General features: G+C 44.0%; 1 protein-coding gene and 1 non-coding gene across 2 annotated transcripts; both read left to right on the forward strand.

Annotated features, from left to right (window-relative positions):
• The first annotated feature begins 5,906 nt into the window (after positions 1 to 5,906).
• Positions 5,907 to 5,989, forward strand: trnal-caa (transfer RNA leucine (anticodon CAA)). The gene has a single exon. It is a non-coding gene; the product is annotated as a tRNA-Leu (tRNA).
• A 2,887-nt stretch (positions 5,990 to 8,876) lies between these two features.
• Positions 8,877 to 14,028, forward strand: LOC128454643 (uncharacterized). Its single transcript, XM_053438091.1, has 4 exons — positions 8,877 to 8,997; positions 10,208 to 10,980; positions 11,103 to 11,272; positions 12,809 to 14,028. The coding sequence occupies exons 2-4, from the start codon at positions 10,246 to 10,248 to the stop codon at positions 13,725 to 13,727; spliced, it is 1,824 nt and encodes a 607-aa protein (XP_053294066.1). The 5' UTR covers positions 8,877 to 8,997; positions 10,208 to 10,245; the 3' UTR covers positions 13,728 to 14,028.
• Positions 14,029 to 15,273: the final 1,245 nt, after the last annotated feature.

A 15,273-nucleotide genomic window follows, 5' to 3' on the forward strand; every position in this document is an offset into this window, starting at 1 on the left:
AGAGCATCTGTCAGCCCCCCCCCCCCCCGTGAAAGACCTTCTGCAGACAGACCCAGAGGACCAGTCCAAAGAAAACGCTCTCACACCAGATGATGGAGGAAATAGACACAAGACAATAACTCAAATGAGTCTTTCCTAGTTTTCCCAGTTGAGGAAGCAAAAGCTGCTCCAGTAGTAGGTGATACTGGAAAGGAATCACCTGTCTGTGCTCGTAGATGTGCCGATAGGTTTCCAAATGCCTTTCCTGTCGACCTCCCCACTTTGAAGATCCTGAGGAGATTCAGAAGAGCTGAGACGAGTTCCTGAAGCTGCCATTGAGCTGTTCAACATGTCAACTGAGCTGCGACTGAGATTTACTGCCACTAACTGCTGCAGGAGGGATTCTCTGCTTTGTGTGTTTACTGTGGAAGAGCTGTGAATCCTTTAGTTAGTGCATCCAGCTGAAAGGAACTTGTTAGGATCTAATATTCAGAAGTCAGAAGGAACGTCTTATTGAGAATAACACAATAAAATGCATTGGGGCATGTTTGCATGTTCCAAAGTTGACAGTTCTGTTTGCAGATTAAGTTAGCATACATTATTATGATTCTACTGCTCTCTGGTTTATTATTCAAATTTCAATTTACAGTAATTCTGCCTCAGGGTTAAAAAGTTTTAATGGGTCTGTCCTCCTGAGATCTGCCTGGGCTGCCAGTGCTCAGGGCTTTTGTTAATACGAGAGAAGCTGCAGTAATGTTCACTACAGGAAATTCTGTCAAGATGAAGACAGAATCCAAGTGTGGAAGCTGGAGCAGAGAAGGTCTGAAGAGAAGCAGAGACTGAAACCTCACAATAAGCAAAATATAAATCAGTTTATGTTAACTTGACACTTATAGATAACTCCTATGTGCCTATAGACTCTGCTTTATCATTGTTTCCCACAGATTTCATTTATTCATTTCCTTCCATTAACTACCGACCAAACCACGCTTCTCCCTCGCAGCTCTCTGGAATCTCTGTGTTTTCATTCACAGATCTTTCGTTTTATTTCTTTGCTGTCAGACCGACTTCTTCCCATCTCGCTCTCAACACCCGGCTGCAGAAGTGAAAGCTCGACTCTTGAGGTTTGCATCCAGCTGAGGGGCCCTGAGGGGGGGGGGGGGGGGGCTGTGAAGCGTGATATTAGACCCTGAGCTTCGCAGCAGGAGGCTTCAGAGCCTCGACAACCTCAGAGCATCTCCGATCCATCACGGGTGACTGACAGATGCTCTCTCCTGGAACAAAACTCCCCGACTCTGTGAAATGCTCAGGAGCAAGTCGGCGACTGAACCTGCTATCAGGACGGAGCGACTGCAGATCCACGGATTAGTGAACGCTTTGAGAACACGGATCAGAAGAGAGGGGCGAGCCTGCTAATGGGACAGAGAAGAAACCACAGACCGCTGGCTGACATGACGGCAGCTCGGGAAACTGCAGGTTCAGGCCGAGAGGGAAGATGTTAAGTGAAAGGTCGAGAGCTTAATCCCCCGTAACAGCTCCATCATGGGATTTGACCGAAAGACCGAATCCCTGTCTGGTCAATCGGGTTCACTGCACATTAAAATAGACCCTTTATATGTGTCTGCTGTTTAATCGTCTCTGTTCTCTCTGGGACGGTAGAACAATGATTTCATATATATTTATGGTTCTGAGTTGAAGTGAAAGCTTAAAAAAAAGCTGTTTCTTTTTTTAAATCATCACCACAGACGGAGTATTTGTGGCTTCAGACACGTTTTCTGTCCTTACGAGCAAAAACAACCAATCAGTGCAGCACGAGTGTCACTGGAATCTGAACTTCACCCGATCAATAGCCTCTTCTTGTCCAGGGAACTTCAATTTGCAGACATTATTATTCTCAGGGCCACGGATGACATTTTACAGTTTCCACATTATTAGTGCATTAGCTGTGACACACAACCGGCAAAGTGACCCTTTCAAATTAAAGTGCAGGATGAGAAAGGTGGTTTCAAGGTTTTGATTTAAATCACAGGATGGTTGGAGGCATTTTAATAAAATAAAGCAGTTCTGCTCGACTGGTTCAACCCTATAAAAAGTACATTACCCATGTAAACATTTGGATGATTATTCATTTCTAATAACCTGCTTCATTCCTCCCGGTAATAACGTTATTTCCTGCTCTTCACTGACTCTTAATGCATTTAGAGCTGCCTCGGGCTACATCCTCCATTCAGATTAAGATTCAGCTTCACATGTGAGATTGTCCTCCTCCGGGCTGTCTCCGTCCATCTGTCTTTCTGTTCCTCTTCTCTCTCTCTCTTCTCCTCTGTCTCTCACTCCGCTCTCTCTCTGTCTGTAAGTGTCGGACATTTTTCTCTGCGGGGATTCCTCCTGTCACAAACTGACACTTGTTTCCCTTCCACCAATCTCCTGCTGAGAGCGGCGGGACCGATGAGAGCGAGCTGCGTCTCCTCCCATGTAAACATCCATTACTGAACACAGAGGGATAGAGGGGGGGGGGGGGGGGGGGGTATCTGCAGCTGATGTGTTTCAGGTGTCATCGACAAAACAAACCTTATGAAAGCTCTGACCTCAATTTCCACAACAGGGGATGGTGTTTCCACAGAGCAATCTGCTTCCATTACAAAGAGCTGCACTGGTTTCCAGCAGCCGCTCATCACAGACAAACACATCAACACCAGCGCTGCAGACGAGAGGCGCCTGTGAAACTCAACTCACAACTTCTGCTACACAATATAATTTGCATACACTAATCAGAAGTACCTAATAAAGATCTGTAAAATACGTCTTTGCCATTAGGGGGCAGAAAAGATCCAAAACAAGCTAGCAGGTTAAAAAGCGCTGAAATATTATCCACACAAATTTTCTATGGCTAATCTTGGCATATCCAGCAAAAACTATTAATGCAGAGGTCAGAATTTTTTTTCCCATTTACACGACAATCACTAATATACAGTTACCCGTCATATGGAGGCTCCAGTGCTGCAGTTAACAGTATAATAACTTTATCGTAAAACCGTCTGGTCCTTTTCTAGACTTCACGTCAGAGTCCTCAAACCTCAGACTCACTCTACACAGAATCCTATAGACTTCTCATTTCCCACCAAAGGTCAAAAGGTCATCAGACCATTCAGACTAACTGGGCGAGTTACATAGTTTACCAGAGCTCACCATCAAAATGTGACCGATCATATGTTGATTCAGTAACTCAATGTTTGACCTGCACAGGTATGTTTGAATCCTTCAAGATGATTATAACCTCCATCCAGCAAAGGGCGGTTGATTTAAATGCTCTCTGTTTGTCTGACAGCTGGATAACACAAAAAGTGTTGAACCGATTTTCTTAAAACACAATAGTGTATTGATATCTATGAGTGTGCACAATTTGGCTCAGCTTGAGTGAACATGAGGGGAAAGCCGGCTCTTTGCAGCGGTTTGCTCTCGACTCCAGTTTGGAAGAAGTGCTGTTCTCAACTCTGCAACGATCCTCCTCAGTAATTGCAGACATGTTTGTTTAGTCCACAGGCTGTTTGATTTGTTGCCTCCAGGAGCTGAACTGCTGAGTGTGGAATTAATGGAGACGCTAATGACCCTGCTGGATCAGAGCGGAGCAGTTTGTGCTTCAGCGGCTGCAGGTTCGAAGGGTTAATGGATTATTTCTGCTTCAGGGGCAGGAAGGAAAATAACGTGGTGACATGGAAACACGGGAGCCGAGAGGAGATGGGATTTCCTCCTGGTATTTAAACGTTCTCTCTTGTCCCTCCATCTGAAGGTGGAACCTGTAAACACATTTTAAACCACAGCGTTGATTCAGCAGATCTATCTATTCATAGCTGAGCTCATTTATTTTCTGCCAAGTCTAATTAGCTGCTTAATATTCTCTTTTTGTCGCGGTGGAAATAATTAATGCCCTGACCCGACCAAGAAGGAAGAATATCTCTCACTACATCATCAGCAGGTTTTTTTCACCCTCTCTGGAGTAAATATTGAACTGACCCGACACTGCTCAGTTGACATTTAGTAGTTAAGGGTCTTTGTGTTCAACAATCAGAATCTAATTAAGTGAAAATAAACTCTGGCCTCTTATGAACTCAACGGATAATTACAGTGCCAAGCTAAATTAAACACAGAATGAATTAATTAACTATTTGGTGTTTTATTAAAGCTCTGAATTCATTATTCATGAATTAAACTCTGAGATTGTTTCCAACATAACCTGAGAGTTTCTTGTCCTTAAGAAGAAAGTCAGAAGTCAGGAGAAGGTTTTTTCTTATACTCTGCATCTCGTGACTGGTTTTGTATTTTTAGCTTCTGGCAGAAGGTCTCTGGGACCTTACATACGTCCAAGGTTAAACATGCCCGGCCTTCAATCAGAAGTATGAGTTCATTTAGTCTGTAATGTGCAGGTACGAAATAGATGATATGGTGCAGTACCACAAGAAAATGTAGGGGGCGATGTGGCATAAAGTTCCAGCAAGGATGATCATAGGACACGAGGAAGACATTTTCACAACAGAGGAGAGACTTTAACGACACTATCGTTATATAACTATGTTTTTGTCATAAGCGGGTTCGACCCTGTGCTGCCCTCTAGTGGCCGTGAGGGCTACATCGTGTGAAACTGACATAGGGACGTTTACAGAACAGTCAGAGGAGCTTCACTGATCAACAGAAACAACGTCTGTGAAGCACAGTGATGACGACTCACAGAGATAAATGGTTCAGAGCCTAATGTGAAACCGGCCAATTGCTATGTACCAATTATAATAAAAGAGAGCAAAGGATTGTGGGTCGCTGGAGTCCGACCAGGCTTCCCATCAGCAGATCTGGACTGGGCTCAGTCACATCCCACTGCCTGTAGGAGTGGGAGTCCTTCTGTGTAATTATCGCCCGTTTGACACAGTCTGAGCGTCTCGTCTGGAATATGAATGAAAGAGATTAGACAGAAAAAAGATCAGAGCGAAGTCTCGTACCTGAAAGAATTATCAACGCCTCGACTCCCACAATTATCTGGTTCGTGGACGCTCGGCTTCCAAACGTCTTCAGGCCGATAATTCACTTTCTTTGAGACTCGGATTCCTGCTGTAAAATCCAACACATCAGCCGGCGTGTCACAGGTTGATAGAGGATATCTATATATATATATATATATTTACATCTATATGGCACAAAGCCCAGACTTACTATTGATGTTTGAAGCTTTTAGTGATGCAGCTATTAAAAGCTCAATGATTTGTGTGTTTGTGGCTTTTTAATGCTTATTCCACCGGGAATGTGTTTCCCAGATCTCAGGCTCGGGTCCAGGCAGTTTGTCGTCACGTCACCGTTCACTGACCTTTGTTACCGTAAAAAATAAAACCAACTTTTTCCAAACATCCTCATTAACCTCCAACGGGCCCTGGTTATTAAGCTACAGACCAAAGGGCACAGACGCTTGATGGGCTCCCGGGCAATTTTCCTTTTTTATTTATTTATTAATAAATCAGGCGCAGCATTCAGGGCATGTACAGAACACATTTGATTCCTTGTGGAGAGCAAAGTGCGTCATTGGGAAATGAAAAGGAAACCATTAAAATACAACTGGACTAAAAGGCTTAAAGCATCTTATATTACATGGAAAATAAAGCAGCCGGGGCTTTTGAATACCTGACTGTCTGTCTCCTGCTGCTCCTCCACTGCTCCCCGGGGGGTCGGATCAGAGTCTGTCTCCTCCTCCGCTCTCCTGTTCCTCCATCACTCTCCTCCTTCCTCCTGTTCTGGTTAGGAAAACAGGATGCAAACGACAAAAGTCAAAGTGAGTCCAACCTAATAATCTCCCATTCTGTGATGTGATGGTTCTATGTTTAAAAACCCAATTAAATACAAGAAAGAAAAAGTAATTTCTTCGCTTCTGAAATCAGATTATAATCACCAGGATGGCCGAGTGGTTAAGGCGTTGCACTCAAGATGCAATGGACTCAAGTCCTCGTGGGTTCAAATCCCACTCCTGGTAGAGAAAGATTTCCTCGTTGGGAGCATACAACAAGACTGTAGCTCATAAACTGGATGAAAATATAAAGAGCTGCCCCTGACTCTTTGGCAAGGACAGGATTGAACACAGAGATGACTTCTGGGATGTCAAAACCTTTAGACTTATAATTCATCACAACAGATGCAAGCACCTTTCTGCAGATGTTGCTTTAGTTCAGAGAACAAGTGGACAGCTTTCAGCGTTTCTTATGATTTGAAGTCAGAAAAGCAAAAGTTGATTTCTCTCTCTTGAACAAAGCAGGGAAAGACATTTATTCCACGTGGAATGTGAATAATGTTTATGATTTGAGGGAGGACAGGTCTGAAGATCGTTTATGAGGGAGTGTAACCTTCACAAGGTTCAAGGTTGAGCCTGGACACTTGTTTTTTTGTGGTTGTGCAGAGGGGGAAGACGGGAGCATCTAGACGACCTTACATTTCATCTTGATGTACGTTTTCCTTTAGTCCAAAGTGTTTTGATGTGAATTTTGATTAGCAAAGAAACATGTCAATTCATGAGCTTTACTGTTGCAGCCTGAAACGTCCTGGTCCCAAGATGCCCGTTGACATAAAATGTGATTGTCCTTTTGTTTCAGCTTGTGACAAAAATAATCTAAACTTCCCTGTAAATTAATTAAAGATTAGAAACCTAATTTACTTTTTTGGCACCTCTGTGTCTGCTTGAATCTCAGTTTCGGAGGTTATAATGTCTCCATTCAGGACAAATCGCCGGCCTCAAAAAGACGGTTTAGAAATTCACCTCTTTCAAACTGCTTTCAGGTGCAGTAATGGATTTTCAACAGAGAGCAAGAGAGGCTGAGAAACAGAGCGATAGCGAACAGAGTGCGAGCAAATGAGAGACAGACACGGAAAGAAGAGAGAGACGGAGACGTTTGGAAGATTCAGGCAAATTTCCTGCAGCGTATTCCAACTTGGACGAGATGAAAGAGCGGCAGAGAGAGAGAAGATGGAGGGAGAGGAATACGGGTCGTCTCTGTGGGACACACCGGCCTTCAAGGTGTCTGCCTGGGGACAAAAGACGGAGCAGCCAGGACACTGGGGCTGTGTGTTCAGCAGGTAAATGAGGGATTCCTCAGGGAGATCAGACACAGAAAGCTCATCTATTCCCTCTCTGACTTCCATCAAGGTCAAATCTCCCCCCCGTCCCGTCCTCAGAGACGCTGCTGACGAGCCCACGAGCAAGGCAGTCATTGTGTAAGAGCAAAAGAGCCAGAGATCCGACCCCAGTCAACAACAGACTGCATTCAGCAGGAAGGACAATAAGCAGGAAACTGGAGGTCATTCGCGACCAATAGGAGACAAAACTTCAACCACAGGTCAAGTCTTGTAACTTCAGTTTTTCTGTGAGATATACATTATATTCCAACATTTTTCATTATTTAGTTTAGTTAGTATTCATTTTGCTTCTGATTATTTTTACAAGCATCAGGGATCTGCCTATTCCCAGAAAAATTAAATACCAATATTCCTCCATTGTAACTTTCTCTTCTGTATAATTTATTGCTTCCTGATTGTTTTTTGGATCCTCTTTATCGTTATAAAATCAATTTTAACATTTTATCAAAGTCGTATATTATATGTAGATAATTGATAATTGATTTATGTTTCTCAGCTCAGTAATGACGAGAAGTGTCAAAGCTCTACAGCCCTTAAGGGAAATAGTGTTTGACGACCACACAAATCTTTATTTTTGTTGAATTTCAGGAAGTTTAACAGTTTCTTTCATGAGAACCAGAGGAGTCAGAGGATCGGTTCAATCACAGCTTTGATCGACTTTCACCCACAAACTGAACTGTGCTAAATGTCTGAGTCAGAGAGGATCCGAATCACTGGAGGAGATTTTTCCCATAGGAGTCTGTGATAGGGAAGATTTCCTCTCATCATCATCATCATCATTTCCACACACACAGAAGTCACTGCAGCCCTCGATTATGGCTGTGAACTGGAATATAACAGACTCAGACTGTGAAACGTGGACAGTAATGTCTGTTCAATACAGAGCTCTGCTACATCGTGATGATTCACACCTTCAACACAAACCTTCATCAATTTAGACTCTGGCCAACAGTGTCCATTTTTAATGCTTTTCAGATTTGTCCCCTTTTCCTGCACAGTGTCAGCTTTTTGGAGGTGAGCTAATAAACCAGGGATCTTGGAAGAGGAAATCATTCTCTCCCACAGAAAAGAGATTAAAAGAGTAAAACACAATGGTGAAACAACCTCAGTCAGCAAGTGATCAGAATAAATAAAATGTTTGTGTTGTTTTTCCATGGAGACGTGCAGGATGCCTGTTGTGTTTAATTTAGTGGCAAATTCGGACATTTCCCCTGTGGAGACGTTAACACACAGAATAACATGATGACCTCTGTTCATATCCGCATCTCAAACATAGCCGGCGTACACACAAGCACACACACACACACACGCACACACACACACACACACACACACACAAACACACACACACACACACACACAGACATGGCTCTGTGGGAGTAGATTTGATTCAGGCTTAATTAATGATTTGATAAGTGCTGGGCTGTTGAAAGGAGCTCGGGGGAAAGGAGACAACCAGATGTTTATATGTGATGAATTTTTCCAACTGCTACATGTTGAGCTAAGAACACAAGCCCCCCCCCCCTCACACACACACACTTTGTCGACCTGTAGAAACACACGTGCGTCCTTCTCCAGCAGAATAACAGAGAGAAACTCTTAAAGTATCATTAAAGAGAACGCTCTTCTCATTGTTTTACGGTAGCAGTATTGCCCGTTTTATTAGAGGTGTAAAGGTTTCTGTGTATATGACCGATGTTGTCAGTTCCCTTGTTACCTGTGCATGAGACGGATGAATAGAGCCGGTGCACATGAGAATAAAATACTTAAACAGACGCTACGCTCATACTTTTTAGTTACACTGCGCGAGTCAAGACAACTTAACAGAAGAGACGAGACGCGCACGAGAAGCAGGTGAGTGCACGTGTGTCCTTTCTGTTGGGATCAGGGACATTTGGTCCTCAAACGTTCAACGGACTGAGTCAGAGTTAGAGTTTGTTAGTTTAGTTTAGTTTAGTTTAGTTTAGTTTAGTTTAGATTAGTTAGTTTAAAGTTTAGACTAGTTAGGTTGGGGGCAGTCAAACGCATTATTTGTGTGCTCACTACTAGAGACAAGAGTGTGTTGAGCTCAATCGATTCTTTAAATTATAGTTTAAAGATAGTTTTTGATTGTTTGATATTTACAGTTTATTAATGATTATGTTGAACATATTTATCTGACTCAGAAACTGCAGCTGGGTTTCTGAGAAGTCACATGACTGAGAGAAAGAGAGACAGGGAGGAAGGGAGAGAGGAAGGGAGGGGCGGAGAGAGAGAGAGATAAAGAGAGAGAGAGAGAGAGAGAGAGAGAGAGAGAGAGAGAGAGAGGCAGCAGGAAAAGAGGATAAGATAAGAAGTCCTTTATTAGTCCAACAGTGAGGACATGTGCAGTTTTACTGCAGCAGAAGACATTACATAAGTAGCAGGACTTGGGTGAAGGGAGATAAAGACATAGAACAGGGATGTCCAAACTACGGCCCGCGGGGCCATTTGCGGCCCGCCATCCATTTTCAAGTGACCCGCCTCCAAAAAAAACTAACAATTTAATAGCACTTAAATGGAACTTAATTATAGCACTATTGTACTTACTATTGTAAGTCGCTTTGGATAAAAGCGTCAGCTAAATTAAATGTAATATGATGGACTATGGTCCACTGTATTGCAGCTGTCCCTCAGAACGCCACCACTTGGCGGCGTGAGTGGCCCAGACCGTAGTATTTTTTTCTATATGTGGCCCTCAGGACAAAAAGTTTGGACACCCCTGACATAGAAGAACCAGAGGGAGGGGGTAGGGAGACAGAGTTTATAAACAAACTTGACATTTAATCTCATATATAATAATATCATATATATAGTATGGAGGATATGTATAATTAAATGCATGATAAATACAGAAATGCACAAATCAGTCACCAGGAAGTAGTAAAACTGGATCATCACACTGCTGTGACCTATCCTGCGTGAGACTGTCTCATTAGCATACCGACACACAAAGACAGAAGTAATCAACTTCAATATCCACTCGTTCGTCTCTTTAACGTCAAACATCCTCTCTTTGACCCGACCTCTGACCTTTGTCTTCCAGCCTCACGTTCATCTCAGTGACAAACTCCAGGAAACATCATGACCACCGCTGACAGGCTGCTGGAGCAGATGTTCTCCTGGATCGACCAGAGGAGTCGCTGTGCGGACCAACTGGTCAAACTGGCCCAGGAGCTCGAGTCCCTCAGGCAGAAATGCAAAGGTGGTGAATGTGTGGGCAGCTCGGTGGCTGTGGTGGGGGCTGCGTGTGTGATCGGTGCCGGCGTCACCTTCCTCACCGGGGGAGCAGCTGCTCCATTTTTAGGTTTGTTGGGAGGAACATATTTAGGAGCAGGTGCCGTCATCTCTGTGGCCACGAAACTCCTCGAGCACTTCCTGTCCGGCAGCACCATGAAAGACGCAAAGGAAATCGAAGAGAAAAGCAACAAATTAGCAAAAGACATTCAGCGACTGTTTGAGAAACTGAAGTCGGAGAAGACGGAGGCGAACAGATTCACCGACCCGGACGATTTGGACAGACACATCCTGACGGACATCATGAGAGCTGTGGCAAGACGAAGTGGAGTGAAGGTGAACATCAACTTCAGAATGATCGCAGACGAGCCGAATTGGTCTACTGGTGGAGGACTACATAACACAAGGTTCGGTCCCGGCCTCAACCTCCCGATTCTGGTGAGCGTCACTGGAGTTTTAGCGTTTTTCACGCTCAAGTCAATCGGGACGAAATCTAAGTTTCTATTTGATAAAGGAAGTCAGCAGCTGATCACGAAAATATCTGTGACTGGAATGAAAACAGTGCTCAAAGGAGGCGGCATGGTGAGACCCACTTCCTGTACACACACACTTTTCCTATTTGATTCGTAATTGAATTTTTTTATGAAGGATAACTTGATCATCTGATAATTTATCCTTTATGATCTGTTTTGGTCAATCATCAGCTGGTGGGAGGAGCTATTGGAATGGCGTTTGCGCTTAATGAGGCGATCGACAGCTGGACAGATCTGATCAAGAACAACAACGTGACTGAAGCCAGCCAATCCCTGCGAGACACAGCCGAAGCAATCCGAAAGATCTCGAAGGCCCTGAGGGATCAGTTTAAAGATATGAAGTAAGTGATTCTCAGTTTCTGCTCCTGCAGGTTTGTCTCCTCGGGTAAACAGCTACACGTCCAAATCACTTCTACAACGTGACCTTCACTTCAATTTAATGAGAAAATCATCAGAGGTTTAGGGAAGAACAGTTTGACATTTCTATAATTTTACATCTGCAAACTAGGAACCACAGAGCAACACCTTAATGCAGCCTGTTAGCAGCTGTTCCTGACATGTTCCTGACCTGTTCCTGAAATGTTCTGCAGGTTCTGTATGTCTGAACAATTGTCTGAGTCGTTGTCTCTGGACATTTTCTGGAACTTTTCCTGCAGGTTCTTCGTAAAATGTTCGTCAAGAACCTCTACCAACTTCCCCTGGTGTTAAAGGGGACATATTATGAAAATTCCACTTTTGTAGTGCTTCTACATGTTAATTTGGGTATCTGGCATGTCTACCGTCCCAAAGTCTCTGGAAAATAACAACTACCGCGATTTGCTGTGGTTCCTCTACGCCAGAAACGATACGCTAGAGGGCGTAGAATGGGATTACTACCCGAATAGATGTCATAGCCCCCTCCTCAGCTCAGGGCGTTCCTGTCACGGTGCTCGGGCTCGCTTGGTGCTGTCCTTGGGCTGCCGGCTCCACGTCAGCGGCTTGCTGCGGTTGAAGCAGCAGGTATAAACAGAAAACAGCTGTTTGTGGGGAGCTTTGTTAGAAAACAGAACCAGAACGTGTTCCAGGTCCTGGAACAGAAGTACTAGGCCGCAATGTTGGAGCAGCAGCCATCAGCCATGCGACACCACCTGGTAGCTAAACTCGACACCTGGGAGCACCAAGCTTGTGACCAGTCAGGTGACTCAAGTCCCTGCAGAGCAACGTCCTGGACACATCCAGCTCGTACGAGTTCCAACGCTATCAACACAAAGAGTCCTAACTGCATCGTTGTCACCTAGTCAAGTATAACTTGGTTCAGCCCGGTGCAGTAATAAAGCACTGGTACCTACAGCAGATATGCAGCAGGGGGCACTGTTGTTAGACACAGAGCCAGAAGGAAACATGGTCAAACAACCAGATTCAGATGCTCGAATAAAACTAACCCAGAGTAAATAGAAACGTCAAAATGTAAAGTAACGCAACAGTAACAAAACAATATGTATAAACATCTGTAGCTGCATATGCTTATGGCTAACACTAGCAACGACACAGTGGACTAGGAAGGCAGACGAAAATCAGAGACTTCTTTAAACATATTATCTCTCTCACACAAATTGACACGGGTTGGAAAAAACATGTCCCCTTCATTAACGGATTAGTTGACTACTTGCAAGGAATAGTCGACACCTACTAAAACGTAGTAATCAGGAATGCCCTCGCTCTTACTACCCACTGATGATGGACAACAATCATCTCAATTCACCGTGCTTGAACAATCCTTTAGACACTAGAACAGCAAACACACATTTGAAAAATCCACTGGGAGTTTCAACTTCCCATTTCAGTGTAAAATGTGTTTGAAGTCGTGCTAACTGGACCTTCTGCTGTTTTATTCACAGGCAGATGCTCGAGGAGATGGAAGAAGAACAGTGCGAGCAGGCGAAGGTTAAACGCATTATTGAAAACCCAAACAGAAGCTCTCAAGACGAGGGAGAATTATTAAGGTATGCCATTGAAGCATGCCAGATCAAAGAGGTGCAACAATGGTGGAATGAGAATCAAGGGATGGAGACTTTCCTCAAACTTGTGGAATTGTTTCGATTAATGAAAAATGAAATCAACAAGAAATCAAACGAGGACGAGGCTGATTACGAAGATAGTGAAGTGGACATCATCTTTCTGGCTCACGGATCGATCACACAACCCCCGATTCCAGCTTCCTGTCTCCGGCCCTGGCCCAACATCCAAGACGTGCTCCTCTATTCCCCCTGGAACTGTCTCCTCAATGCTGATGCAGCCTACGGCATCGCTACAGGACTCATGCAGCCTTGGCACAGAAGCTTTATCTGTGCTTCAGGAAGTGGCTGTAAAAATTGTTATGAAGGACACCGGCCCATGAAACCGCCACTTGGCTGGAACTCAATGAAGGAAGCAGGACTGATTCCAAACATCATGGTCAGTACTATCACGGATCCACAAGATCGTGCATGGACGACTTTTGTCGATCTAACAGCAGAATATGGTACACCACGGAGAGGCCGCATCCTCGTCCCGTTCATCCTTGGTGGTTCGGCAGTAACCATCCCGTTCTACATCGTCACCTGGGTCATGTCTCTGGTGCTTTTTATCTTCGGGATCAAAGCCACCGTCCATCTCGCCGCCTGTCTGGGTGATGGATCTACCTGGTTTAAGTTTCCCAGAGAGTTCCTGGAGCATCAGTACTCCTACACTGTTGACAACACCGTGATGACAGCACAGTCCATGTGGCCCATCACCCGACCCGACCTGCACAGGAAGCTACGGGCCATGTTCGATTAGACGGACAAAACTTCAACATTTTCTGGAGCTGTAAAGTTCTGTTCCAGTGAAAGTTTTGTCGATGCCTCAAGCTGAACTGATTTCCCAGCTCGATGCATCTCCGAGTGTTGCAACACGTCGGTATCAACAAACAATCCCATTTTAATCAACGATCACTTTGAGAACTTCTCAGTCGATTCTTTTCCCCGCTCGACACAGATGAGTTATGAATGTTAGAAATCATATTTACTATGATCTAACCCTGAAGTAGGGCGGCTGTGGCTGAGGGGTCGAGTGGTCGTCCTCCAACCAGATGGTCGGCTGATTGGATCAATTGCATTATAATGATGTGGAGGAGTCGGGGTGTCCGACATGGTCGCACCTGTAATGGAAAATTATATAATCATACTTTACTCTGCATTATGAATGCTTATGTAACCACACTTATCTGTGCTTATGCATATCACGTGTGACAAGTTGTCTGTTGGTGACTCACTAGGTGCCGGTCTCTGGGAATCCAGACATCGGAGCCACTAATCACTGTGCTGTCTCCTCCAGTCTTATATTCTGGGGTGTACTTCGCATTTTCACACACTCACACAATTTACCTTAGATGCAAACACATCACCTCTTTTTGTTTAAAAGAGCACAACTGACAATGTTTCGTGGTCTTCCCCAGCTTCACGTCGGCATGCTGTAAGATCGCTTGAACGTCTTTGCCAAAGAATAAACGTGCACTTGAAAGACAATTAGGGTCTTTATTTCAGAAAATGATTTCCTCCACACACCTGAGCAGCAGGTCCCTGGTTCAATTCCCGACTGGACGGACCAGCGTTTCATTTCTCTGACCTCAGTCAAATAAACACAACAGCCAATGCTAGGATCACCTCCAGCAACCAACTCTGTGTCCCTGTGACCTTTGACCACTGAGACTCATCAGTTCATCCGAGTCTAAATGGACATTTGTACCAAATTTGAAAGGATTTTCTGATCTCCTGCCAAAAAGAAATAATTGAAGTAAGTCCCCAAAAAATACCTGTATGTACACGTACACTGTAATCTGATTACTTTCTGGCACGCAGACCCTGACGTATTTGTTTTCAAGCTGAACTGGTCCAACCTCTGAAGGAGCTGAACATGATCAGACGATGAACAGGGTAGGGAGAATCCTCTTGGATTTTTGGACAGATCAATCCAGGTTCGTCTTTTGTTTTCACTCCATTGAGTTGAACCAGAGTCGAAGCAGAGACCTTTTCTGCCCATAGTCCAAGTTTCTGCCACTAGTCCACTGAACCATCAGTAATCACTTATATTGTTATACAATTTAATAATGATCAATTATGAAATCTGTTCAACCAATGAAGAGCTGATAATAAACATGAAATTAAAACCATGAACCTGTTTGATCAGTTTACAGCTGAAGATCATGTGTGTTCATTTCATTTGTGTCATTTTACTGGATGTGGACTAACAGGATGCAGTTTACACTGCAGCTCTGTGAACTTATATATATTTATATATTTAATTAAAACAATCAGTCCTTTTTTCTGGATTATTGACTTACAGA

This window comes from Pleuronectes platessa, chromosome 13 (assembly GCF_947347685.1).
Source record: "Pleuronectes platessa chromosome 13, fPlePla1.1, whole genome shotgun sequence".
Classification (NCBI taxonomy): domain Eukaryota; kingdom Metazoa; phylum Chordata; class Actinopteri; order Pleuronectiformes; family Pleuronectidae; genus Pleuronectes; species Pleuronectes platessa.